Genomic DNA, 27,993 nt, shown 5'->3' with positions numbered 1-27,993 from the left:
TTTATTGAGATGTAATTCCCAGAACATAAAATGCACCATTTTAAAGCATATAATTTGGTGGGTTTTAGTATTCTTGCTATGTTGTGCAACCATCACCACAATCTAATTCCAGAACATTACCATTACCCCAAAAAGAAACCCTATACCATTCACAGTCAGGGCAGATGCTTCCCTTAATCCTTCTCCACCCAGTCGTGGGTAGACAAGAGAGCTGGACTCACCATATGAGAGTGCTTGAGCTCCTTGGATGACACAGGTTCAAACCCTGGGATTCTGGAATATTTTAGACTCTCTTCGGAAAACTAAGGACAGGGTCATGGTGCAATTCACCTAAGGTAAGGAAAGGTGGGGTCCCCAAGGATGCTAAACCCTTGAGCCTCTGCCTTCAGCCTGTGAGCTCCCTTCCTGCAGCCCACAACCTCCAGCGGCTGCAGAAGACAAGGAGGCTCTGCAGTAAGGGACAGGGAAGCTTCCAGAGCTTCTGAGCCTCCAGGGCACTCGGTAGTGGCACCCTAAGGTGCAGAAGCTTTAAAAGCTCTCTGTTGTGACACCAGACACTGATATGGGATTTCTAGATCCAGGTGGTACTAATTAGCGTGAAAAGGGGGCTGAGAGGAGAGGGAGGATGCAGCACATTCATTAAGGGCCTCGTGTGTTGCAGATTCAAACAGAATCTCCTTTTTCTACTCACAACCATCCTGGGCAGTGTTAGACTCGTTTTCCAGAAGGAGGACTTGAGGTTCACAAAGAGATGTGCCTTGCTCTGACTGTACAGCTGAATTTCAGACACTTCCATCTGAGCCTTGAGTCTCAGCGCTCTCCATCGCACCATGCTGTGGGCACCTGTGGAAATGCCTCCTGACCTGGCCCAGGGCAGGTAGAGCCACCCCTTGAGTGGCCTAGTTAGGGGCAGTGACATTAGGTGGGGGCTTGGCTTAGCTCAGCCCTGGGCTCCTCCGTGCCGGTGGGAGCCTGGCGTGAGCTCCCCTGCCTTCTGCCTGCCTCCTATTCTTCACTCCTCAGGCAAAAAGGTTGCTCAAGGAGAGTCCAGGATTTGGGGTCTGCCTCGTCACTGTCACCAGGAGGCTTTCTTTCTGACTTGCCAGAGCTCCCCGTCAGTCCTCGCAGAGCCTCTGGAAGCACAGGGAAGGCAGCTGTGGGATCCTGGCTGAACAGAGTCCAGGTGAAGCAGGCTTGAGAATGGATTGATGGGGAGGTGGGGATGTCACAGGTCTGATGGCAGAGCCGGGGAAAGGGAGCAGCCAGAAGGCTTGCAGGTTCTGCTCTTTGGTTGCTGAAGGGGGTCAGTGTGTGTATGTGTCATGGAGGTGGGCAGGGAAGGGGAGGGCTGTGCGTGGGGGAGAGGATATATATGCTGGTGTGGCTGAGACAGCGGAACCGAGCCTCACATCCATCGGAGGGAGCCGGGGACTGACAGCTCTCAGGTAGGCAACTGCACGGGGCCCCCAGCCCGACCGCGACTAACTGGACTAACTGCGTGGAGCTCCGGGAGGGCAGGGCCACCGGGGTCTGGCTCCTCGGCCTCTCTCCTTTGTCCAGTGTGGATGCTGCTGGCCTCTTGCGAGATGGTTTCTTCATTCATCTCCTTTGCAGCGCTTGGATGGTGGGGAACGGGGGAGGGCTAAGGCTCTTTCTTAACCGCAGACAGATGCAGAAACAGAAAGAGGGGAACTTGGAAATGAGGAAAAGTTTTGCTTCCCCAGCTGTGGCCCCTACGTGGTTGTTGCTCTGTGTCGAAAGGAGGCTGCTGGAGGAGTGAGGTCAGGGGAGGGGCAGGCACTTGGGAGGGGGTTTGCCTTCCACGGGGCGGCCTCCAGGAAGCCCCTGGCCCCCTCATGAGGGTTTTCTCTCCGTGGCTTCCTTTCCTCTCCGATGCGGTGTGCAGGCTGCTTCTCCGCCTATCACTGAACTTCATGCCATCCAGATGGGAGTTTTTAATCCGCAGGGAGCCCTTCTCCCTTCTGCCCCCAACAGAAATTGCTACAAATAATGGGGAAGCGCCAGACCTGGGGAGTGTGCTTCACCTGTGTACACACACTGCTGAGCGCCACGGCGTGTGAATTCCAGAGGGCATTTCTACGGGCGTGACCTTGGTCTCCCAGAACCTGATTCATTTAGAGGGCTCTTCTCTTGCTTGGCATCTCTCTCCCCCTGCCCATCTCCCCCACCTAAAGGTCTTTGCCCAGGTCATACAGAATACTCCGTTCATAGTCACCGCATCCCAACTCTCGAGGCTCTCTCGGCCACCTTCTTTCTTCCTCCTCTCTTTGTGCGTCTCTCTCCCTTGGTCTTGCTTCCCCAGGCTTCACTACCCAGCCCCTCCTCCCCCAATCTCGCTCTGAACATGGGCAAGTTCTGGGGGAATTTCAAGTAAGGCAGGATGATTCGGGAAATGAACTATTTAAAGCAAACTGCTTTGGACTTGAATACCCTGATCCTGCGCTTAAACATCTGTGTTTAGCTTCCTCAAGCAGCCCATAATTGCCCCAATTATAACCAATAACATTGTTCGGCAGACTAACAAAAGATGAGCTTTGCACGGCATTCGCCAGCAAGCCCAAACCAGAGTTTTCAACATAGATGGGAAAAGTAACTGCCTGGCTTCTTATCAAAACCTCCCAAAGCAAATACTGCTCTTTTTCGCTGCTTGTGGGTGGCTACAGCCTGCACCCTCTTTTTTTCTCATTTGTAAAGTGTGGCAGAGAAATATTCTATAAGCTTCCACTGAGGCTGTGTTACCTTTAACAAAAAGGATTCGTGCTCCTTTGGGCTTGCTGAGTCTTCTGCAGAGGAGGGTCCCTGGAAAACCCATCCCCAACCATCTTCACCTCAGTAAAAGCAGCAGCTTTTATATCTCCATGTGCCACCAGTGCTGCCTGTCAAGGGTGCTGTGGTGCAGCCTCGGGTTGTTTTGAGGGCGCGGTTTTGTTGCCCACAGGGCGGCAGCCCCTGCTTTATCCGCTGAAGGCTGAGAGTACTTAGGGATTTGTAAAATGCAGGCGAGTTTGCATTGTCAATGAAGGGAGTGATTGCAGGATTAGGCTCAAACCTGTGCTCCCTGGCGCCTATGACAGGAGCTGTCACAAAGCTGTTCTGTATTCAATCAATCAGGTAGTTATCGTCTACACTCCACCAGGCAGGGAGGCTTGCAGGGGCTCTACTAGATTCAGCGGAGGTGATAATAACAGCACTTTACATTTGTACAACGATTTAGGCGCTTTCACAACTATTATCCCAGCAACAGCCCTGTGAGGTGGTGCCATTATCTCTGTGTTGCAGTTGGGGAAACTGAACCTGAGAGATTAAATGATTTATTCAGTACATGGCAGGGTCAGGACTGAGCCAAGCCATTCTGGCTCCAGTTCATCTCCCCGTTATGGTCAGGGGTGCTTGTGAACTCCTAGTGGGGTCGGGGGTAGAGGAGAGACATGACACAAACATGAGAAACAATTAGAGGACCATGCAAAGCTGGGTGTAATTCAGTCCTAAATCGCATAATCCAGAGAGCAAGTGCTAGAAGAATTTGGGAGAAGGAGCACTTCCTCCTGGGATTCCTGGGATTCTACCAAGTGGGAAGGCAGGTGGAATCTGGATGGGTCAAGAGCTTTGAAGAGGGAGGCAGCAGCCAGGTCAAACACACAAAAGGAAGGCCACGGAATTAACATTTCTTGAAACCCACTCTGCACCAGGCAGTGAGCTAAGCTTGTCTGCATGCTTATTTTGTGCTAATACGCACACGCACATATGCACACGGGTAGGAATGGGAAGTTTCAGGTGAGCGTTCTTTACTTGCACTGACATGGTTCAGCGATCCCTCATTTCCCCATCCAGCTCCACAGCTCCCAAAGCCCACGAAGGAAGCTTTGAAATCTCTTGTGTTCCGGGTCTGGGTGGAGCTACTCCTCAGATGTCTTAGGAAGGGACGGACCCTTCTCAGAAAACAGGAGCCGTCCTGACAATGAATGACTGGTAGTGGCTTGAATTGCTGGGCTATCATGAAGCAAACTGAATTTTCTAAACGCCTTTATTTAAATCCCACAATCGAACATAAAGCTTTCCATCTAATCACAAACTAGTCGTGAGATTTGGAGCACATCAATTTCAGGGACAAGCCAGTTTTCTGGGCATCTCCCTGGATAAGCTACAATTAGTTTCAGTCTCAATTTTCCATGATCCTGTGGGGTTTTTTTTTTCCCCAAAATACTGGCAGCTGCTTCAACATTGCAGAAGCACAAAATCATCAGCCCGCGGGCCCAGCCTAGCAGGTGGAGTAGATAGCATGCCTCACCGTGCACCCAGCTCTGCCATCCCACAATGGCTCAGATCCAACCTCCCCTCTTTCCACATTGGCCTGCAATCTTCCCCCCACCCTCCATCTCCATTCATTCTTTCATTCATTTGGCCAAGGAACGTGTGTGGAGTTCCTGATAGGAGCCGCACAGAGCAAGTGCCAGGAGCACAGGGCGGCCAGAGCTCTGGCTTCCTCCAAACTCACAACGGGCTTCAGGAAATTGAGACTTTTGTTTTTATCTTACCTTTCTTAATTTGCATTTTAGTGGATTTTATAAAGTATGTAACTTATAAATAAATTAGGAATGTGTACTCAAAATCGACTGCTAGGGGTACAAATTTAAAGAAGTTTGACTGGGCGCGGAGGCTCACACCTGTAATCCCAGCACTTTGGGAGGCCAAGGCGGGCAGATCACCAGGTCAGGAGATCGAGACCATCCTGGCTAACATGGTGAAACCCCGTCTCTACTAAAAATACAAAAAAATTAGCCGGGCGTGGTGATGGGTGCCTGTAGTCCCAGCTACTCGGGAGGCCGAGGCAGGAGAATGACGTGAACCCAGGAGGTGGAGGTTGCAGTGAGCCGAGATCGCACCACTGCACTCCAGCCTGGGCGACAGAGTGAGACTCCATCTCAAAAAAAAAAAAAAAAAAAAAGAAGTTTGAAGATTGTTGTTCTAGATTCATTGCTGTTTATCTGTGTTTTCCAATATTCCAATATTTTAGAAAAGAACATTGAATGATTTTATTACATAAAAGTAAATAAAAGCTTTTCTTTCTTTCTTTCTTTTTGAGTTGGAGGGCTTGCTGTGTTGCCCAGGCTGGTCTTTTGTTGTTGTTGTTACTGTTGTTTACAGACAGGGTCTCACTCTGTCACCCAGGCTGGAGTACAGTGGCACAATCACAGCTCACTTCAGACTCAACCTCCTGGGCTCAAGCTATCCTCCTGCCTTAGCCTCCTGAATAGCTAAGACTACAGATTTGCACCACCACACGTACCTAATTTTTTTTCTTTTTTTTTTTTCTTTTTTTTGTAGAGATAGGGGTCTCACTATGTTCCCCAAGCTGGTCTCAAACTCCTGGGCTCAAGCATTCTAAGTTGCTGGGATTGCAGATGCATCCTAATACACCCAGCTAAAAGTGAATAAAAGCTTTCCAAAATCTATTTAAATTATGTTGCCAGTATATGTGGGAGTGTGGCCCAGAACCAGGAGGATGGGAGTTGAGGGCTACCTTCCCACCTGCAGCAGCCCTGAACATGTGTCTTTTGCCCCCTCCACATCCTTTCTATGGCTTTCCTCCCATGCTGCCCGGAAGCTACTTCCCCATGAAGCCTTCATCTCCTTTTCCTCTTCCCTTCTTCCCTCCCTTCTCACTTCCTGGAAAGTACAAATATCTGGCCATTCATAAAATCAAAGAATATTAACCATCTCATCTAACTGCCTCTTCTTATAGAGGGAAAAGCTGAGGCCCAGAGAGAGAAAAGATCTTGCTTAAAATCCCACAGGTAACGACAGAGCCGGACTAGAAGCCAGGACTCTTGTTTCTGAGCACAGCTCTCGCTCATTCATTTCTCCCCATCCTAGGGAATGCTTGACCTGTGCTGGGCTGGGCAATTGTTCTTTCCTCCACCTCCTCTATGCCGTCCCCCTCTTTTCAGGTGGAAATTTAGATCAGAGGAGAGACATTTGAAGTGTAATGGTATCAGCCAGAAGAGGAAAAGAAACCAAAGCAGCCTCTCTCCATAATAGCTGGTAAATAAGCACAAGGAGTCTTGTCTGCAATGGGTCTAAGAAATGGGGCATGGGGAAGACCAACCTATCTTCCAATGGACATGCAGCTGGTGCGCAATGAAGGATCCCTCTGTGAACTGGGGAGAAGCAACAATAAAGAGGTTGTCATCAGCCCGGGCACAGTGGTTCATGCCTGTAATCCCAGCACCTTAGGAGGCTGAGGTGGGAGGATAATTTGAGGTCAGGAGTTCGAGACCAGTCCGACCAACATGGTGAAACCCCGTCTCTACTAAAAATACAAAAAAATTAGCCAGGCATGGTGGCGGGCACCTGTAATCCCAGCTACTCAGGAGGCTGAGGCAGGAGAATCGTTTGAACCCGGGAGGCAGAGGTTGCAGTGAGCCAAGATAGCACCACTAAACTCCAGCCTGGGCAACAGAGCAAGACTCTATCTCAAAAAAAAAAAAAAAAAAAAAAATGTTGTCATCAGAGAGGGAGTGCAGAGTTCAGAACAAGAGGAAGTCCCTGAATGAGTTCTCCTACACAAAGACAGCTGCAGGGATCACTGACGGGCAGGATCAGACATGAGTCCCAGCTCTGCCACTTCAAGTTATGTCGACTCCTTAAGCCTCAATCTGCTCAACTATAAAACGGGGATGATAACAATTAGCGCAGAGCCTCGCTCATAGTGCTCTAAAATCATAGTAATATGATTGCTATGAAATGCAAATAGATTCCACCACAATGAGATTCCGTCAGAATTTGGCAACCTTCCAAAAGCAGAAACAGTGTGTAAAGTTTATGGTTTCCCAGAGCACACGATTTGGAGTCAACACACCTGAGTTTAAGTCCTGGCTCTGCTACTTATAAACTGGATGATCCTAGTCAAATTGCTTAACCTCTAAGAGTTTATGTTCATCTTAAAAAGGTGGGTTGATATTAACCCTAGATTATAGGGTTGTATAATATATGAATATAAAATTTTTTGGTAACCTGTCAAGAATGTTCTCTACATGTGGTTGATGAAAAGTGATGAAAAGGATGGAGGTGTATCTGCCTCTAGCAAGACCAGTCCCCTCTTCTCTTCTCTGCTGGCAGCATCAAAATTACAGGCCTTCGCATAGGTCATAAGACAAAACTTAATTAGGGTTGAGCTTCGGCTAAAGCTGCATATGTGATTCTCCAAACAGATAAGCAACTAATTATATTGCCCTTGGAAGCAAGATTACACGCAAATCGATTAAGGCCAAACCATACCAGTATTTTATTTTTATAAACAGCAAGGCACAATTAAATTTATGAGGTGTCATTGCCAAAAGAAAAGGCAATTCAATATTTCTTTATTCAATATGAGATGCCCAGAATATAGTATTGCCACATAGAAGTATTAGCTGAGCTTGGCTCACCAAGTGAAATACAACCATATAAAATTCAACCTACACAGGTAACTTTTTATTTACTGATGTCTGCTATGGTTGTATAAAAATAGCAACAACCTGTCACTATTCCCATTTCACAGTTGAGAAGACTGAGGCTCACAGAAGTGAAATAATTTGCACACAGTCCCATCGTTACAAAGTATAAAATTGCAGCATCAATGTAACAACAAACCTGTTATTATCCCCACTTTGCAGCTGAAAAGACTGAGGATCTCAGGACTTGTCCGCAGTCACACAGGTCCACAGTGTAAGGTTTAAACACAAATACAACTCGTGATTTAACTAAGTACTCATCTCCATTTAAATACAGAGCATCATCCAGCATATAGATATAGTCAAGACTTCTTACAAATGAAAAACATCTGCTGAGTTTTCAAAGTCCAAAATCTGATTTAACCTAGAACACAATTGTAGTAGGTGTTGGGAGGTGTATGAGAAAATACAGAATGCTGTCTCTTTTATAATGATATTTACATAATTTTGAGTTTTCACTGACATTCGTCTCATTTTAAAGCTTGCAAGCCACCTGCGGGGTGGAGGGAACTATGTGGCCATCTCCATTTTGCGGATTCTGTGAATTGCAGGGGGCAATGGATAGCGTTGAGTGTGGATGACTCCTCGAATAATCAGTGGAGTCAATTGTTAAAACTGAGGGCAGACAGAGAAGGGCCGGGAGGTTGGAGTCCGGAAGGTACATGTGCCTCTGACCCACAGGGAGGGCTTGGCTAGAGCCAAGGACACTCAACAACGTCTCCCCAAATGCCAAGGTGTAGGGCCCCACATTTCACCTGCAAATGGAGCATGCACTATGTGTCCCAGAAGCTCATCTACCTTTTACACCTCGCCTCTAAATCCCATTTACCCAGAATTTGAGATGGCAAACATCAGTCAAACCAGCCAACATTTCCTGAATGTGCAAATTGCCCCGGTTAATGAAGTTCACAAAAAACCTCAGCCAGAGAGCATTTCGCTAACATCTGTCACAGCTTGTCAGCTCAGCTGATGCACACATTCTGTATTACAACCTCATATTAGGAAGGAAAGGAAACAGCTCCTTTTCTCCTCCCTTCCATTTCTTCTGCGACGTATAGCCACTGCCACCATGTGGTTGCAGAGGGCACAACCACGCTGTTTGGAACACTACAAAAATATCTAGAAAGACAGAAATTTCGTAGAATGAGAAACATAAGGCTAGACACGGTGGCACATTTCTGTAATCCCAGCACTTTGGGAGGCCGAAGTGGGTGGATCACCTGAGGTCAGGAGTTCGAGACCAGCTTGGCCAACATGGTGAACCCCACCTCTACTAATGTTACACAAATTAACTGGGCGTGGTGGTGAACTCCTGTAGTCCCAGCTACTCAGGAGGCTGAGGCAAGACAATTGCTTGAACCTGGGAGGTGGAGGTTGCGGTGAGCCAAGGTTGTGCCACTGCACTCCAGCCTGGGCAACTGAGTGAAACACCATCTCCAAAAAAAACAAAAAAACAGTGTTAGAGTGAATGCTGCATGCCGGGTTCTTTCCTTCTCATATATATGCTTATTGCCTGTCAGTGCTATTTTAATTGCTTACAAACATTAACCCACTAATCATCCTCTGAGACAGGTACTAATTTCATCCCATTTGTGCAGATGAGGAAATGAGAGGTCAAATACAGCTAGCAAGCCGCAGAGCTGCGGTGGGAAGCAGGCAGTCTGTAGTCATTAGCAGATGAGAAAGCACACATCACCGCCACTCTGCAGCGTGCGTCTGTTGCGCCGGTGTTGATGGATGGAGCCCCTGAGGCTCGCTGACCTCCCATTATGATGTGCTCTTCCAGATGCCAGGGCAGCAGAGGAGACTGATCTAACTCAGACCATGGGGTGGACATGGCTTCCCAGAAGGGATGATGCTAGAGGTGTGTGTGAAGGATGAGTTGGAGAAGGATATTCCGGGCAGAGGGAAGAGCAAGTGCCAAGATAAAAAGACATTAAGAAGCCAGGCATGGTGGCTCATGTCTGCAACCCCAGCACTTTGGGAGGCCAAGGCAGGCAGATCACTTGAGGTGAGGAGTTCAAGACCAGACTGGCCAACATGGTGAAGCCCCGTCTCTACTAAAAACACAAAAATTAGCCGGATGTGGTGGTGGGCACCTGTAATCCTGCTACTCAGGAGGCTGAGGCATGAGAATCACTTGAACTTAGGAGGCAGATGTTGCAGTTAGCCGAGATAGCACCAGTGCACTCCAGCCTGGGTGACAGAGTAAGACTCTGTCTCAAAAAAAAAACATGAAGAGCCTGATACAGTTCGGAGCTATACATGATTGGCGGAGACTAGAGGCTATGTGAGGTTAGGTGCTAGGAGATGAGGCAAGAATCGGTCAGTGCTAAGTCCTTGGAGCTCCTCCTGACAGCAATGAGGTTATAAAATTAGTTTAAATAAATGGTGACATCATCAGATTGAAGATGGCTTGGGGGGAAGCCAGAACATTAGGTGGACTAATTAGGAGGCTATTACAATAACCCAGGCAATAAATCTCAACTAAAGCCCTGGTCCTTGGGATAAAGAAGAAAAATTAATCTCAAATGCATTTGCGATACAGTCATTTATATAGGCACTGTGTTCATTATTTGTTTCAAAACCCATCTCAAATGTGAATTAATTGGTCAGGTGCAGTGACTTATGCCTGTAATCCCAACACTTTGGGAGGCTAAGGTGGGAGGAACACTTGAGGTCAGGAGTTCAAGACTAGCCTGGACAACATGGCGAGACCTCATTTCTGCTAAAAATTTAAAAACTAACCAGGCATCCTGGGCTCAAACAATCCTCCCAGCTACTTGGGAGGCTGAGGTGGGAGGATCACTTGAGTCCAGGAGTTCAAGGCTGCAGTGAGCCGTGATTGCACCACTGCATACCAGCCTGGACAACAGAGCGAGACCATCTCAAACAAACAAAAATTCAACTCATTGATTTAACAAACACTTATTGAGCATCCCATACTTACCGTCATCCTCTGGGTATGAAATGCTTTGATGATGCACAAGAAGAAGAACTGGGGTGGGCTCAGTTGCAGGTCCCTCCTTTGTTCACATCCTTTTCATACCAGCACTTCCCAAACTTTGGCACGGATATAAGTCACCTGGGAATCTTGCTAAAAATGCGGATCCTTCCAAAAAATTAGTGGGACCTGGTAGTGCGTGCCTGTAATCCTAGCACTTTGGGAGGCCGAGGCGGGCAGATCACGAGGTCAGGAATTCGAGACCAGCCTGGCCAACATGGTGAAACCCCATCTCTACTAAAAATACAAAAATTAGTCAGGCATTGTGGCATGTACCTGTAATCCCAGCTACTCAGGAGGCTGTGGCACGAGAACCTCTTGAACTGGGGAGGTGGTGGTTGCAGTGAGGAGATTGTGTAGCCTGGGTGACAGAGCAAGACTGTCTCAAAACAAAAACAAAAAGACACGCAGATCCTGATTCAGTGGTTCTGGGGTGAGGCCCAAGAATCTGCATTTCTAACAAGATTCCAGCTGGTCTGCAGGGTGCATTGGAGTAGCAAGACCTTCTACAGTTCCTCAATATCAACTGAAGAAAGAGCAATAAAGGCAGTCATTTTTGGCTTTCTGCACTGAACTCTTCATTAAGGGAACTGCATACAGTGAAATGCACAGAATATAAATCTGCAACTCAATGGGTTTTGGCAAATGGATACACTCCTGCGACTTCAATCAAGAACATTTACATTTCTAGAAAGTTCTTTCTTCCCTTTCCATTTAATCCTACACCTAAAGATGGTTCTACAGGGACCCAAAACGATATAGTCCAGGAAAGCATCTTTCAGATTCAGAAGGCTTGATCAAAAGATAAGTTTCAAGGAGAAACAGTGAAAACTGCACACCTTTCAGGCAATCCTACATAAGATTGCAAACCACTGATCCAATCGACCAATCCTTGGAGCTACTATCTTAGAATAGTTTCTTTGTTCAATTTTAAATAGCGAGTTCCACATGCCAGGACCTGTGCTTGGCCTGGAATGCCAAGGTGAATAACATGGCCCTGTGCTCAGAAAGCCAACTGTCTTAGTCTGTCCAGGTGACTGTAACAAAAGAGCGTAGATTGGGTGGCTTATAAACAACAGAAATTACTGGTTTTTTTTTTTTTTTTTTTTTTTTTGAGATGGAGTCTTGCTCTGTCACCCAGGCTGGAGTGCAGTGGCGTGATCTTGGCCCACTGCAACCTCCGCCTCCTGGGTTCAAGCAATTTCTGGCTACTTTTTGTATTTTTAGTAGAGATGGGGTTTCTCCATGTTGGCCAGGCTGGTATCGAACTCCTGACCTCTAGTGATCCACCTGCCTCGGCCTCCCAGAGTGCTGGGATTACAGGCATGAGCCACTGTGCCCTGCCAATAACAGAAACTTCTTTTTCACAGTACTGGAGGCTGGGAAGTTTGAGATCAAGATGTCTGCAGATTCACTGTCTGGTGAGGGTCTATTTCCTGGTTCTTAGTTGTTGCCTTCTTGCTGTGTCCTCAAGTGGTGGATGGGACTAGCTAGCTCGCTGGCGCCTCTTTTACAAGGGCACTAATCCCATTCATATGGGCTCTAGTCTTATGATCTCATCACCTCCCAAAAGTTCCATCTCACTCTCTCTCTCTCTCTCTTTTTTTTTTTTTTTTTTTTTTTGAGACAGAGTCTCACTCTGTCAACCAGGTGGGCATGCAATGGCACGATCTCGGCTCACTGCAACCTCCACCTCCCGGGTTCAAGCAATCCTCTCACCTCAGCCTCCCAAGTAGCTAGGATTACAGGTGTGTACCACCACACCTGGATATATATGTATATATGTTTGTATTTTTAGTAAAGACAGGGTTTTGCCATGATGTTGGCCAGGCTGGCCTTGAACTTCTGACCTCTAGTGATCCACCTGCCCTGGCCTCCCAAAGTTCTGGGATTACAAGCGTGAGCCACTGTGGCTGGCCCAAAGATCCCATCTCTTAATACTATCACCTTGGAGGTTAGGATTTCAACATAGGAATTTTAGGGAGACAGAGATAGACCATAGCACTAGCTCACATCTAGCAGGGATAAGAGGCAAGTACCTGGAAGAGAGATTTCAGGGTATGGGGGTTGGGGGCATTCCTGGCTGCAGCAGGGAAGGTCAGGAGGATGAAAGGAAGCACTTGAGTCATTAATAAATCTCGTATTTTACTCATCTTACTTTTGCACAGCACTTTGCAAAACTCCCCTTACAGATCTCACTTCATCTTCACAATAGGCCTGTGATAAGGCAGGTGCCACTGTGCCCCTTTTATGGGCTATGAAAACTGAGGCTCGAAGAGGTTGATTTAATGTCACATGCTGGTAAGCTGCAAAGCGATGCCTTCAGCTTCCAAGAAAGCTCTCTCTGCCACCACACAGCTGCTCCCAAAAGTGCCTGTGTGGTGTCAAGGCCAGGCAGGTGGCAGGAATCACAGGGGTGTCCTGACACCCAGGACCAACCCAAGAACCCAGACACTAGCAAGCCTGTGCGTGAACACTGAGTCTAGGTGATCGGGCCGGGTTGCCTATGACCTTGACAATTTACACCCCTGGAAAGTGAATCTCAGGCCCCTAGTGCTGTCCTGCCAGAGACAGCAGAGGAGTGTCTTTCCTGCATCCTCTGGTTAGGGTCTCCGGCCCTAAGCAGCCCCCCGAGAATGGCTGTACTCACTGCCATGCTTCCTGTATGTTCCAGCACCTGCTTCCTGCTCCTGCACCATGAAAGTCCTGGTTTGTGACCTGCTGCTGCTCAGCCTCTTCTCCAGTGTGTTCAGCAGTTGTCAGAGGGACTGTCTCACATGCCAGGAGAAGCTCCGCCCAGCCCTGGACAGCTTCAACCTGGAGGTAGGTCCCCAAGGCAAGGCAGAGAGGCTGTCCTCCTCCCTGACTACCTCCTCCCTCCCTACTCTGGAGCAGACTCTGAGTGAGAAGCCAAGGCCTCTCCCACAGCTCACAGCACTTGCCCAGCATCACATGGCCCATAGGAAACAGATGCAGACAGGAGCTGCTCTTCCAACCCAGAACCTTGCGATCTTTCCACCATACCAGCTGCAGGAAGAGCCCTGCCTGTGATGCCAGGTCGTTCCCGGGATTAAAATAACGTTACTTATTTCAGAGAGTGTGGCAAATTCAGAAAAGTATAAAAAAAGAGAAATTTAAATCACCCTTAATTACACCAGTCAGAGAAAGTCAGAGAAAGAGAAATTACACCTGTCTTTACTTTTTTCCACTTATTATATTATACCAGAATAAATTTCCCATGTTATTATTTCTTTCCATGAATATAGTCTACAGTTGGCCCTCGGTATTTACAGGTTTCACATTCAAGGATTCAACTAACCATGGATAGAAAATATTCAGAAAAAATAATAATAATATATCAATAAAAATAATACAAATAAAGTAATACAGCATAACAACTATTTACACAGCATTTATATTATATTAAGTAATATAAGTAATCCAGAGATGATTTAAAGTATACAGGAGGATGTGCATAGCCATTTTATTTATTTTTTATTTTTATTTTGGTTTTTTGAGACAGAGTCTCACTCTGTCACCCAGGCTGGAGTGCAGTGGCACGATCTCAGCTCACTGCAAGCTCCACCTCCCAGGTTCAAGCAATTCTTCTGCCTCAGCCTCCCAAGTAGCTGGGATTATAGGCACCCACCACCACGCCCCACTATTTTTTGTATTTTAAGTAGAGATGAGTTTCACCATGTTGGCCAGGCTGGTCTTGAACTCCTGACCTCAAGTGATCCACCTACCTCGTCCTCCCAAAGTGCTGGGATTACAGGCATGAGCCACCGTGCCTGGCCGCATAGTCATTTTATATAAGGGACTTGAGCATCTGTAGATTTAGTATCCTGAAACCAATCCCCTGTGGATACAGAAGGACCGTGTAATTTGTCTAACGATTGAACATGTATGTGCCTTTTATTAGATATTGCAGATAATTCAACAGTGAACCCCTTAGTACCAAAATGCTGTCTTATATTTTAAATTTCCAACTTCAGGTGCAAATCCAGTATTAACTTTTTCTTCATTAAATAAACTGCTTTGTCAACTATCTACATTTCAGTCCACATAGTTACTCCTCTCCTATTAAATCCAGCATAGCTCAATTGTTTTTTACTTTATAGTCAAATAACTTCCTCAAAAGATGCCATCTTTTAAACCCCTTAACCTTTCAAAACAACCGGAAGCACCACAGTTCCTTAAGGCAAACGTACAAATGTAGAACCGAGTATTTGCAGGGGGGCTAACACACCCTGGTGTCTCCCACCTCCAGATAACAGAGGAGGAGATAAAAATCCAGCAGACCCAAAGCACCAAGCTCTTGGGCTCAGTGGTTTTCAAGCCCATTTTCCAACCAGTCATAACTACCCAGGGCATCTCCAGTTAACCAATTCACTTACTATATTATACCAGGATCAATTTCCCATGCTATTAATATTATTACTTTCCATAAATATAGTCTACAGTTGGCCCTCAGTTACGTGGTTACAGTAAATGTCTCCTCTTATTCATCCACCATGTTTCTCTCTGAGCTCCTATCCTGCCGACGATTCCCTCTTTCAGGAACCCCAGCCCTCTCTCCGTCCATGTGCCTCATTCTCTTCCCCACTCTGGCTACTGTGTTGGTTCCTTGTCCTCTCCCCACCCCCTACACATAAAGGATCACCAAGATTCTCTGCTTTTCACCTCCCTCTGAGAACCCACCCATACATCCCAGGCCTTCTGCTCCTCCTAGGCTGCAGAAAACTCCTAGAGGCACCCTCCTGACCTCCTCTCTCCTGGGCTCCAGACCCGATCACTTTCCATAGTTCCCAGAAATCCTGCCTTCTATTCCTGCCCTGCCATCGTGCCTGCCTCGGCCTCCTCCCCATCCATAAATCCCACTTGCACTTCAAATCCCAGATTAAGTGTCCCCTGGTAAGAGAACACTGCACTGATTCTCCGCCCACCCCAGTGGAGTGGGCCCTCCTTCCTCGTGTTCTGATTGTTAGTTGTATCTGCAGGACTCTCTCTCCCCATATGGAGTGAGCTTTCTTTACTGATGGAGCTGGGTATCCCAGCATGCAGCACAGTGTGTGGCACAGAGCATAGCTCAATAAACACATCCCATCCCGCGGAAACTGGAAGATTCTAAGACCATTAGTCTTCTAATAGGCACATCTGCTGCAGTCTCTGTAAAGGTTTTACGTTTGCATCTTTCAGAGAGTCAAAAATTTGGAGCATGTCTGCATCTCTCCATAGCATCTTAAATATCTGGGGTCTAGACAACATTCTCAGCTTTACTTCTTTGAAACAAGTCAGAAAATGGACCGTAAAAGCCTCACAATGGAGGACTAACACCTTCACAGTGCTTGCTAACCCCCCGGAGGATGCGGCTGCCTGCTTGTTTTTGTTTCTAGTTTGTATTCACTTTTAACCTATGTTTAAGTTTAACAAAATGCCTAGAAAGTAGATACTCAAATCCCATTTCCAAATCTGGCAGGCCTTGGCTATGTCCATCCTGTGAATGACAGGGGGACTCATATTTCAGCAAGGGTCCCTTCCCCAGTCCCTCCACCAAGCTCTTCCCAGGGTCCTCTGGATCCTCGGCTTCATCAAGAAACTTTTTATTTCTGCTCCTAGTAGACTATTGAAGTATGGCTGCTTGTTGTTAGACTATAATTTTGGTTGGTAAATGACTCACACCCAAACCCACTGCAACGTCCTGGCCTTTAACCTAATTGTGAATGGTACTTACTTTATCAGCTCAAGGAGAAAAGACTGGATTCACTGAGTTGTTTTAGAGACAAAAACTAAGGCAACCAGTCCCCAAGAAAGAGTGTGGGGAAATTTATTTTAAACTCCCTAAAATTTGGCCTGGTTCAGTGGCTCACACCTGTAATCCCAGCATTTTGGGAGGCGAGGCAGGTGGATCACTTGAGGCCAGGAGTTCGAGACCAGTCTGGCCAAAAAGGCGAAAAGCTGTCTCTACTAAAAATACAAAAATTGGCTGGGCATGGTGGTGCATGCCTGTAATACCAGCTACTCAGGAGGCTGAGGCAGAAGAATCACTTAAACCCGAGAGGCAGAGGTTGCAGTGAGCTGAGATCATGCTACTGCACTCCAGCCTGGGGGACAAAGTGAGATTCTGTCTCAATCAATCAATAAAATTCCCTAAAATCTATTTCTAAACAAACTACCTTTTGGTAGTTCTTTCTATCTTCATGGAATGAAAATTCTAATGAGGTGACTTGCAGTAGGAGTTCCTTATATGTTTGTCTTCTGTGCTGTTCATCTTCTGTATTTGTCCTCAGATATTCTAGCAGGACCTTAGAAAGCAAATAGCTCCCAAATGTCTCTTGGTCAGAAGTGGTGTGACTCTCTAGTGGCAGAAACTTGACTGCCTTTGTGAGCTGCTCCTTTTATCCCCAATGGGTTCATGTGCCTGTTTCCCACTTTGTACCCTAATCTTTGAGCCCAGACACCCAAATGGCCATTTGCTCACTTTCCCCATAAGCCCAGCTTTATGGATCAATTTGGCAGCCATATGAGACTCCAGATGCCCATATGCATTCTGGCTTAATATAGTAATGCCATCAGCGTGGGCTGCCAACACGTGTCCAGCTCACTTAATAAGCCATTAACCCATCTCTGGAAAAAGGCTGGTGAGTTTCCCACACCAGAGGGTCGGGAATTAAGTTCCTATGCCCATCTGGTGCTACAAATGCTGTTGTGAATTTGCCTTCCTCCTATTTGCCCAAAACCCTCTCCTAAATCAAGAGTTGAGATGATTTTGTTAGCATCTAATTTATCTAACAGTGCATCAAGTCTGGGTTTGGACTGTGGCATCTGGTTTGATCACAGAATTTCATTTTCCCTGACTGACACAAAATCTAATTACCATCTGGGCTTAGAAACCCAGGGGCTCACAAAAGATCTAAGTACCTCCAGGTTTAACAACTCTTCCACCTGTTTCTGTAAACTGACAGAGTAGAACAATTCAACAAGCAGTTTGGGGCTCCTATTCTGCAAGGATTGGACCAAGCATGCTCAAAGGTCAGATCCAGCTCCCCCACTCTACCCTTCGATGGCTTTCCCAGTGCTAGCCACACTTCTCTGCATCCCTGTTGACTTTGCAGAGCAGAGTTTCTCAAACTTGCCACTATGGGCACTTTTGCTGGGGAATTATTTGTTGTGGGGGATGTCCTGGGCACTTTAGGATGTTTACTGGCATCCCTGGCCTCTAGGTGCCAGTAACACACAGACACACACACACACACACACACCCCAGTTCTGACAACCAACAATGTCTCCAGAGATTGCCAAATGGCCCCTTGGCAGGCAAAATCACTCCCAGTTGAGATCCACTCCTGTAGAGTACTAACTCAACAGGATTCTGATCTGAAAGAATATACTACACATTGATTCTAGCTGCTTTTCTTCCAAGTATTTCAGGAGCAGGCTAAGTACAGACCCAAGTGACTCTTTCTCTGTAGGAGTCTTTTTTTTTTTTTTTTTTTTTTTTTTTTTTTTTGAGACGGAGTCTCGCTCTGTCGCCCGGGCTGGAGTGCAGTGGCCGGATCTCAGCTCACTGCAAGCTCCGCCTCCCAGGTTTACGCCATTCTCCTGCCTCACCCTTCCCGAGTAGCCGGGACTACAGGCGCCCGCCACCTCGCCTGGCAATTTTTTTGTATTTTTTAGTAGAGACGGGGTTTCACGGTGTTCGCCAGGATGGTCTCGATCTCCTGACCTCGTGATCCGCCCGTCTCGGCCTCCCAAAGTGCTGGGATTACAGGCTTGAGCCACCCTCTGTAGGAGTCTTTAACCACCATGTTCTGTAATGGTTTCTTCCTCCTCAGAGCAAGTTTCAAAGCAGGATTTCTCCAGATATCATCCAGCCTCAGAATCACCTGGGCTGTGGCTAAAAATACAAGTTTATGGGCCCCACCTCAGCCTTCCAAAGTGCTGGGATTACAGGTGTGAGCCACTGCACCAGGCCAAATTTTAGGGAGTTTAAATTAAATTTCCCCACGCTCTTTCTTGGGGACTGGTTGCCTTAGTTTTTGTCTCTAAATCTCTTAATGCAATTTAAGACAAGGTCACCCTTCTGACCTTGACTTAGTGGGTCAGAATATCCAATGCTGTAGGTTACAAATTTGCATTCTAACAAACTCCAGTAGCATTTTTTTTTCTTTGAGACAGAGTCCCGCTCTGTCACCAAGGCTGGAGTTCAGTAGAGCAATCTCAGCTCATTGCGGCCTTGACCTCCCAGGCCCAAGCAATCCTCCCACCTCGGCCTCCCAAGTAGCTGGAACTGCAGGCATGCACCACACCCCACTAACATTTTTATTTTTGTAGAGATGAGGTCTCCCTATGTTGCCCAGGCTGCTCTCAAACTCCTGGGCTCAAAGGAGCTTCCCTCCTTGGCCTCCTAAAGTACTGGGATTATAGGCGGGAGCCACCATGCCCAGCACAGTAACAATTCTTATAGAATACTCCAGAAGTTTGCAATTCCATTGTTCTTAAGGCAGCCCTCCCTATCTATGGAAGGGAGGGCTGCCTTAATTTTTTATAATCAGTTACATTGCAGGTGTGAAAAAGTAGTTCCCTGCATCTCCCTACTGAGGTCATTCTGTCAGCAACTAGGTTGCATGTGTTAAGTATCTCTGAGTAAAAGCTAAATGAAAAAGGCATGCTCAGAAAAACCATGGCTTGAGCATCACTAGGGGCCAATGTCACCTCCTGTGACTAATAGGTGGACTTGGACAGATTGCTTCTTGGAAACCCTACCAGGGAAGGAAAGGAACACTCCCGTCAGACCCATTCCCTGTCTGTCCCCTCCAGTCTATTGGAATACGGGCAATACTTCCATCCAAACCTCAGCTCTTGGTCTCATCGAATCCTTTTTCTTGCATTGATTGCCACAATTCATATTGCAAGCACACAGAGGTAGCTGAGTAGATGTCTCGGACTGGGCCGCAAGGCATCCTTGAGTTCTTGTTCAGGTTATACTGTTATCTAACCATGTTGTTTTGGACACATTACTGAACCGCATCATAAAATGCAAAGATGAAATTATATTCATGATTTGCAAACCCAGGCAAATATTGGAATTACCTGACCTTTGTAAAATTAAGTTTTTAATTCCTTTGTAAAGATAAGGTTTAATCCCTGGTTCTGTTCTTCAGAGATTGAGTTGAGTCTTGAAGTTCTGTTTTTTTGTTTTCTCAATCAGAGTTTCACTTTTATTGCCCAGGCTGGAGTGCAGTGGCAAAATCTCGGCTCACCACAACTTCCGCCTCCCAGGTTGAAGCGATTCTCCTGCCTCAGCCTCCCGAGTAGCCGGGATTACAGGCATGCGCCACCATGCCTGGCTAATTTTTTGTATTTTTAGTACAGATGGGGTCTCTCCATGTTGGTCTGGCTGGTCTCAAACTCCCAACCTCAGATGCTCCGCCCGCCTCAGCCTCCCAAAGGGCTGGGATTACAGGCATGAGCCATCACGCCCAGCCAAAATTCTGTTTTTAAAAGCTCTGCAGATGATTGGGACTCACATCCAGGTGTGGGACCCTTTAGACCAGGTGTGGGCTCTGTCTCCAAAAGAAAAAAAAAAAAAAAAGAATAAAAGAATCCTGGAGTCCTGGACTAATGGGACAGATGAGTAATCAGATAAGCAAAGGGTGGCAGCAGGGTGACAGGTGCTGCTGTACCAGTGTGCATGCTAAGCACTAGGGGCATTCCAGTCCTGGTTGCAACTAGCTGCGACCCCTGTTCTTCCAGGGACTCTTTCTCACCTCTTTTCATTCCCTTCTTTTATACTCTTACCTAAATATAAAGTGACTTCTTGATTAATTCAGCTCAGTTCGACAAACCTCTACTGAAACCCTAGTCTTTACTGGAAGGAGAAGATTCCTCCAAGGGATTCAAACATGAGTAAGATGTGGTCCCTAACTTGTCATATTCTGCCTTAGAAGGTATTGCAATTTAATGACATAAAGCATTAAAATTTCCACAAGAGGAATACAAAGTTCTGTGGGAAGACAGAGGCAGGAGAGAGCGATTCTTGCCAGAGAACTAGAAGGTATCAGAGAGGGGCAGCACTGGAGCTTGTCTGGGTCCCAAAGAATGGATGGAAGGATTCAACGAGGTCATTGCATTCGAGGGACAGAGAGAAAGGCATGCGGCTGTGAGGAGCTTTGAGGTGTTTAAGGCACTAGGAACAGCCTTATAGGCCTCAAGGGGCATGTGATGAAGACTCGGAAATAAGACCTAGATGGTGGGCTGGACCAGGTGGTAGAGGGATTTGAATGCTCTGCTCAAGAGTTTGGAGCTGTTTTATGGACACAATAAACAATTTGACAGCTGTGGGCAAGGTAATGACATGATTAGTCACTCTTCAGGAAGGGTATCCTGAGAGAGGTACCACATTGATGACAGTGGCAAAGACCAGAGATGCGGAGATCAGTTAGGGACCCACTTCACCTAACAGGCACTTAGGCGGTGTTAGAGGGAGTGGGAGGAGGGGCAGAACTGTAGACTGGCAGGATGGGGGCGGTGAGAGGGGAGGAAAAGATATGCCCAGAGTTTGAAATCTGAGTCAGCTGGGAAGTGAGGTGCCACTCAGAGACAGGGACCGAGAGGCCAAGCAGAAGGACAACTGCATCAGATAAGAATGAAATTCACCCACTAGTAACAAACACCTAAAGTGACAGTGGCTGAAATCAATAGATTCAGTTCCTCACAAGGAGTGAGGAGGGGACAGCCCAGGGCTGCAGTGGCAGCTCCAGTCTCCTCTCTTTTCTCTGCCAGTCGGCAGCTTCTAGCCCATGACTCCCATCCTCTGAGTCGCTGCATGGTTTCTAGATTGCAAACACAATGTCAGCCCAAATGTCCACATTCCAAGCAGAAAGTTGGAGGAAGAGGAAAACGGGATGTTCTTCCCACTTAAGTCAGCCTCCTACTTTCTTGAAAACCCCACCTGATGCCTGATCACTTCCTTTTTTTTTTTTTCTTTTTATTTCTTTATTTTATTTTATTTTTTGGCAGAGTCTCACGCTGTCACCCAGGCTGAAGTGCAGTGACGTGATAGCTCACCGCGACCTCCGCCTCCCAGGTTCAAGCAACTCTTTTGCTTCAGCCTCCCCAGTAGCTGGGATTATAGGCACCCACCACCACACCCATCTAATTTTTGTATTTTTTAGCAGAGATTGGTTTTTGCTATGTTGACCAGGCTGGTCTCAAACTCCTGGCCTCAAGTGATCCGCCTGCTTCAGCCTCCCAAAGTGCTGGGATTACACTTCCTTTTTTTTTTTTTTTTTTTTTTTTTTTGAGATGGAGTCTCGCTCTGTCACCCACAGTGGAGTGCAGTGGCACAATCTCCACTCACTGCAAGCTCCGCCTCCCAGGTTCACGCCACTCTCCTGCCTCAGCATCCCGAGTAGCTGGGACTACAGGTGCGTGCCACCACACCTGGCTAATTTTTTTGTTTGTTTGTTTGTTTTGTATTTTTGGTAGAGACAGGGTTTCACCATGTTAGCCAGGATGGTCTTGATCTCCTGACCTCGTGATCCACCCACCTCAGCCTCCCAAAATGCTGGGATTACAGGCGTGTGCCACTGCGCCCGGCCTACACTTCCATTTTTATGTCGTCAGCTACTTATCACTCCAAGGAAGCTTGGGAAACATATATGTTGCCTTTAGGAATAAAACAGTGTTCTGTGCATAAGGAGAAGGGGAGATGAATACAGGCCAGACAGTTGCAGCCTCTGCCCCAGAAGGTGCCCTGGAAGCCAGGCAGGAGCTCCATGCTATGATGAGAGGCTTTGCCTACTGACTCACAGCAGCAAGGTCAGGGGTTTCCAGTAGGCTAAGGCCAGAAACCTGGACTGAAATTAGGGGTGAAGCCAAAACAGTAAATAGGAAGAAAAGCCGGCGGCAGAGGCTTCCAGGAGACCCAATCAGAACCAAGAACTTGGGTGGGGGGGCGGGGACGGGGGGGCCAAGGTCAGAACCAGCCAAGAGGGGGCCGGTCCAGCTGGTGGCTAGAAGTCAGGGTTGGCAGGAGAGGCAGAGCAGAGTGTTCCCAGGGACGGGGCAGGTCTGCTGGGCTCACATCTGATGATGGCATCTCTCCTCCAACCTGGAACTGGATCACAGGTTCGGCCTCGCACGTACGGTCTGCCTACACCCCACAGGGTCTTGACCCCCATTTGCTATAAATGATACACAGATAGTGACGACTGCTGTACGAGGGATGAAAAATTAACAACATCCGGGTAGATCTTTACACAGTGACCTTAAAATAAACCTGCAGATTTGACTACATACTTTCACATCCCCAATTTCTTTAACCCATCTGACCTTCCACAAGCCTGAGGAGAGAACAAAATAAAAGTCTTTATGGGTGACAGTCATGAGTTGTGCTTGGCTCCAAAAACTTGACTAAAGATGTAACAGGGTGTGGTGTTGGGCGCATTCATCCTGTCTTACCTTCCTATGTTAACGTGCTGTGACACCAGAGGTAAGTTACGCTCACCTCTCTGAGCCCTGATTTCTTTGTAAAATGATGGAGCTGGGTCAGATGATTCTCTGTTTGTTTCCAATTCTGAAATTCTACGAACCTAAAAACCTGTGTAAAACTGCTGCACGTTACTTGATAAACTAGATGCTTCAGAAGCACTTGCACTGGTGCATTGGGCCGGATCTCCTCCCTCGCCCTGGATTAACAGAGGTTCTTGTTCCTTCTCCCCTCCTCCCACCCGTATCTTTGCAGGTGTGCATCCTCGAGTGTGAAGAGAAGGTCTTCCCCAGCCCCCTCTGGACTCCATGCACCAAGGTCATGGCTAGGAGCTCTTGGCAGCTCAGCCCTGCCGCCCCAGAGCATGTGGCGGCTGCTCTCTACCAGCCGAGAGCTTCAGAGATGCAGCATCTGCGGCGCATGCCCCGAGTCCGGAGCCTGTTCCAGGAGCAGGAGGAGCCTGAGCCTGGCATGGAGGAGGCTGGTGAGATGGAGCAGAAGCAGCTGCAGAAGAGATTTGGGGGCTTCACTGGGGCCCGGAAGTCGGCCCGGAAGTTGGCCAATCAGAAGCGGTTCAGTGAGTTTATGAGGCAGTACTTGGTCCTGAGCATGCAGTCCAGCCAGCGCCGGCGCACCCTGCACCAGAATGGTAATGTGTAGCCTGGAAGGGGCGTTCTTCCCAGCTGTACCGGCCACTGCAACCCATGAGTGAGTTGGGCACCAATAAGCTGGGGGCAAGGAGAGACCTCACACACCAACTGTCTTAGCCTTGCTCCCAGGCCTAGAAGCACATTCATCCCCAAACACACACACACACACACACACACACACACACACACACACACACACACACACCCCTCAAGGAGTCCAGCCCACCCTTTCTCTAGGCAGCAAATATTTTCTATGATTGCACCTTGAAGCTGACCACTTCTGGCTAGAGACTGGTTACCATGGGGATAATAGTAGTATGTTAAGATAACTAATTCCTCTATCACTCCCCAGGAGCTTAGTTACTATGGGGACAGTTAAGTGGACCAATATGCCCATCCGGTTGCCATAGCAACCAGTCAGCTCACCTTTCCTCGAGATTGTGTCTCTAAACACCGAGAGCAGGACCTATTCTTAGCCATTAGCAGAGTCCGATTACCACAGCTATGATGGTGTTATTTCATCTTCAAAGACAGCTTACCTATCCCCTCTCCTTTCCCCAGGTCTCAGGGTGCCTGGCTCCGGGGAAACATTAAAGTTTCCCATTTTACCTGGCCAAAGAGGTCTTGTTCAGATCAGGAGTTGTGGTTTCTGCTCTTCCTCCTTCCACAAGCCATTTGTCCATCCTGCTACCTTGCCAGAGAGGGACTGATTCCTTGTGGTCAATGGTATCATTACTGAGCAAGACGTGGAGAATTTGGCCCAATGGACCTAGTAGCTACTAGAATATGGACTAAAGGGGTTCATCTTCTTTCCTCCATTTCGATTCTTTCCAGCGTGCCATTTTTGTTTTGTTTTGTTTTTTTGCTTGCTTTTATTCCTCTCTTCTTTCTTCCTTGTTCTCTCTTTCTTCTGCTCTGTTCCTACCCCCACAGGCAACTTATACGAACTCACATGTCAAATAATATACATCAAAGACTCTAACTGATTACCTGGTCATTCAAAACCCAACTTTCCTTAGGCCATCAACCAATACATCACTTTGAGTGGCATTGGCAACCTAGCACAGTAGAATTTTCTGAAAATTTAGGAAAATCCCAACCATCAAGGCTATGTGCCTTAATTAGTATATGGGAATATGATCATCTGCAGAGTCTCATACGTCTCCTTAAATAGCTAAGAAACTTGCCTGTATTCATCCATTTTGCATTGCTATGAAGGAATACCTGAGGCTGGGTACTTTATAAACAAAGTGTATTTGGCTCACATTCTGCAGTCTATACAAGAAGCACAGCACCCGCATCTGCTTCCGGTGAGGCCCTCGGGGAGCTTTTACTCATGGCAGAAGGCAAGGGGAGACGGCGTGCCACATGGCAAGAGGGGGCAAGAGAGAGAAAAGAGGAGGTCCCAGCCTCTTTAACAACCAGATCTCCCACGAACTCATTACCACGGGGTGGGCACCAAGGCATTCCTGAAGGATCCACCCCCATGACCCAAACACCGCCCACTAGGCCCACCTCCAACATTGGGGATCACATCTCAACATGAAATTGGAAGAGGACAAACTTCCAAATTTTATCATTGCCCTAACACAACCAGTCAGTTCCTCACAATCACCCCAAAACATTACCCAAGTGGGGCTTTTCCCTGAGTCCGAGCATAAGAGAAAAAATATCTGCATGTGCTGTTTTATGTTGCGTCCCATACCGTCAGAGGTAGCGGTGTCACTAATAACCTTCCTTGATGATATATTAGTGCATATGCTAATGTTTGGTGCCCACACTTTAGCATGGAGACAGCCCCTTTCCAGGTAGGCCGGCATGTTCACCACAGGCCTGCTACCAAATATGGACACATGTATTAAGTTGTGAAGAGAAAGCTGATGTGTTTATTTTAGCAGGATGACTCATCTCCAAAGGCCCCAAATTAACCTGCACTGCTTCTGAAGTCATACTCTTGGATCCTTCACAAGCCTCCTATTTCTTTCTAACACATATCTGCACAGCACCTAACAGCAAATCATTCAGAAGTAGCATGGGTTGAATTCTTTCAAATCTTAAAGGCATTCTTCTTTAAAGTGGCTCTTCAGGGACACTGAAGCTCATGTCTAATTCTGAACGATGGCAATGTTCTTTACCTAAACACAGTTGAAAATCAGGCCCATTAACAGGAATCCATTTATTTTTTAAAAAATGATTCGAGCCTGTAGCCGGGCAATTGGTTTTTCTAATCTTCTGTTATGCTTCCAACTGAGAGGCACTGAAACAAAGCCGGTAAGGAACTTCAGTCTGTGGCTCTGCTCAGATGTCAAGTTCTGGATGGAAACCGGAAACATTAACCAGCACATTTGGGTATTATTGATGACTCTCCTTTCTCCTTCTGCAACCATCTCTCTGTTTCTTTTCCCCCAACATGCACAGTTGGTGAGTTCCAATATGGGTATTTATGAGTCTATAACAGCTGACTTCAACCTTATTTTCATCCACATACACACACCCCAACCTGCCCTACACGATGGAGATGTCTCCATCTTGGGGGACTCGTTACCAATGCTGTCCTTGACTTCTAAGATATCTAATACTAATCAACATGGAGAAGGCTGGGAAGAAGTGGGGCCACCTTACACTGGAATGGGATAAAGAACCCTATTCAGGGCCGGGCGTGGTAGCTCTTGCCTGTAATCCCAACACTTTAGGAGGCCGAGGCTGGTGGATCACCTGAGGTCAGAAGTTTGAGACCAGCCTGGCCAACATGGTGAAACCCCGTCTCTACTAAAAATACAAAACTTAGCCGGGCGTCATGGTGGGCGCCTGTAGTCCCAGCTACTTGGGAGACTGAGGCAGGAGAATCACTTGAACCCAGGAGGCGGAGGTTGCAGTGAGCTGAGATAGTGTACGTTACACTCCAGCCTGGACAAGAGCGAAACTCCATCTCAAAAAAACAAACAAACAACAACAACAAAAAACCCTATTCAGAAAGTGTAATGATGTCCTAGGAAGGAAAGCTGTCGGGGTGCAGGCCCACCTCTAGACAGAACTTGTCACAGCTGGTCTTGGGGGTCTGCCTGCCTTTCCTCTGACCCTATACTGCCTTCCTCTTTTCTGCTACCCTCAGGCTTTGACCCTTCTAGGCAATGGAAACTGAGCACATTCATTCATGGTCAGGTATCAGTGCCTTCTGGCTCAAAGAGCACTTGCAAACAAAAGAACTGTAAAACAAGGGCACTATTTCACATGGGCTCCAAATACCAGGGAGAACTGTTCCCCAGGAGGCAGCTTGCCGCTGTGCCTATCAAGTCACAGCCCACAGACCTCCCCTTTAGTCTATTAGTCTGGCCAGTAGACCCGGGTCTGGGGGAGCAGATATGTGGAGGAGCTGAGGACCCCTCGGGCTACGTTAGGAACGATTTCTTTGGGTTGATAGCTTTTCCTTGCCTCCCTTTCACTGCTTCCATCTCTAGGGGGAATAGAAAAGGGTGAGAAAAACCATCAGGTTTGCCATTTTTTAATCATTTCTGTCTCCCCAGGCGTCCAGGTGATCCCCCAAACAGCATGTGTCCAGCCCCAGACCTGCCGCCTGGGAATCAGGATTCCTTCTTCCCCAAGGCACTGAGCGTCTGTCTGCAGATCTTGCAGGCTTCATGGCCTCCAGAACCTCCCCGATTGTTCCTCCCCAGCCCCCGGCATGTTTCACCACAACCCTGTTGCTACATCAGAGTGTATTTTTGTAATTCCTCTAGCTACCATTTCAATGGCCCCATCTCTCCTGCTCACCTGCCTCTTCCCCCTTCTAGGGGCAGGTGAAAGGAACAGGAAATTGAACCTGGGGTTTTGACTCGCCACTGCCATAACTTGTTTGTAAAAGAGCTGTTCTTTCCGACTGATTGTTTTAAACAACGATTTCTCCATTAAACTTCTACTGAGCAAATGGTTAATAAATTGGTTTGCCGTTTTTAAGTGAAGTGACAGAAGCAGACTCTGCACACAAACCAGCGCTGCGGCTCCCAGGAGGCAGAGGTAAAAAGTGCATGGCTCTGCTGTGTAGAAAGGAGGATGGGCAGGCTGGGCGCAGTGGCTCACGCCTGTAATCCCAGCACTTTCGGAGGCTGAGGTGGGTGGATCATGAGGTCAGGAGTTCAAGACCAGCCTGGCCAACATGGCGAAATTAGCCAAGCATGGTGGCACTTGTCTGTAATCCCAGCTACTCAGGAGGCTGAGGCAGGAGAATCGCTTGAACCCGGGAGGCAGAGGTTGCAGTGAGCCAAGATCGCGTCATTGCACTCCAGCCTGGGAGACAGAGCGAGACTCCTGTCTCAAAAAAAAAAAAAAAAAAAA

At 47.4% G+C, this 27,993-nt stretch overlaps 1 protein-coding gene and 1 long non-coding RNA gene across 6 annotated transcripts in view; one reads left to right on the top strand and one right to left on the bottom strand.

The window, feature by feature from the left end:
• The window catches only part of LOC105482001 (uncharacterized), a 49,339-nt gene extending 36,068 nt beyond the window's left edge, over nt 1-13,271 (bottom strand). The window contains exon 1 of the long non-coding RNA XR_003018106.2: nt 13,169-13,271. This is a non-coding gene — a long non-coding RNA (uncharacterized lncRNA). The remainder of the gene's footprint in view (nt 1-13,168) is intronic.
• LOC105482003 (prepronociceptin) lies at nt 254-27,620 on the top strand. Of its 5 annotated transcripts, none has more exons than XM_071068465.1 (4): nt 254-335; nt 13,193-13,341; nt 23,267-23,660; nt 27,186-27,620. In XM_071068465.1, the coding sequence occupies exons 2-4, from the start codon at nt 13,216-13,218 to the stop codon at nt 27,269-27,271; spliced, it is 606 nt and encodes a 201-aa protein (XP_070924566.1). In that variant the 5' UTR covers nt 254-335; nt 13,193-13,215; the 3' UTR covers nt 27,272-27,620. The 5 variants fall into 5 exon arrangements, with proteins under 5 accessions (XP_070924566.1, XP_011740139.1, XP_011740138.1 ...); XM_011741837.3 differs by lacking the exon at nt 254-335 and adding an exon at nt 747-1,183; XM_011741836.2 differs by lacking the exon at nt 254-335 and adding an exon at nt 1,342-1,445.
• Nucleotides 27,621-27,993: the final 373 nt, after the last annotated feature.

This window comes from Macaca nemestrina, chromosome 8 (genome assembly GCF_043159975.1).
Source record: "Macaca nemestrina isolate mMacNem1 chromosome 8, mMacNem.hap1, whole genome shotgun sequence".
NCBI classification, from domain to species: domain Eukaryota; kingdom Metazoa; phylum Chordata; class Mammalia; order Primates; family Cercopithecidae; genus Macaca; species Macaca nemestrina.
The sequence above is the reverse complement of the archived record's forward strand: the minus strand, read 5'-3'. Positions and strand labels throughout refer to the sequence as shown.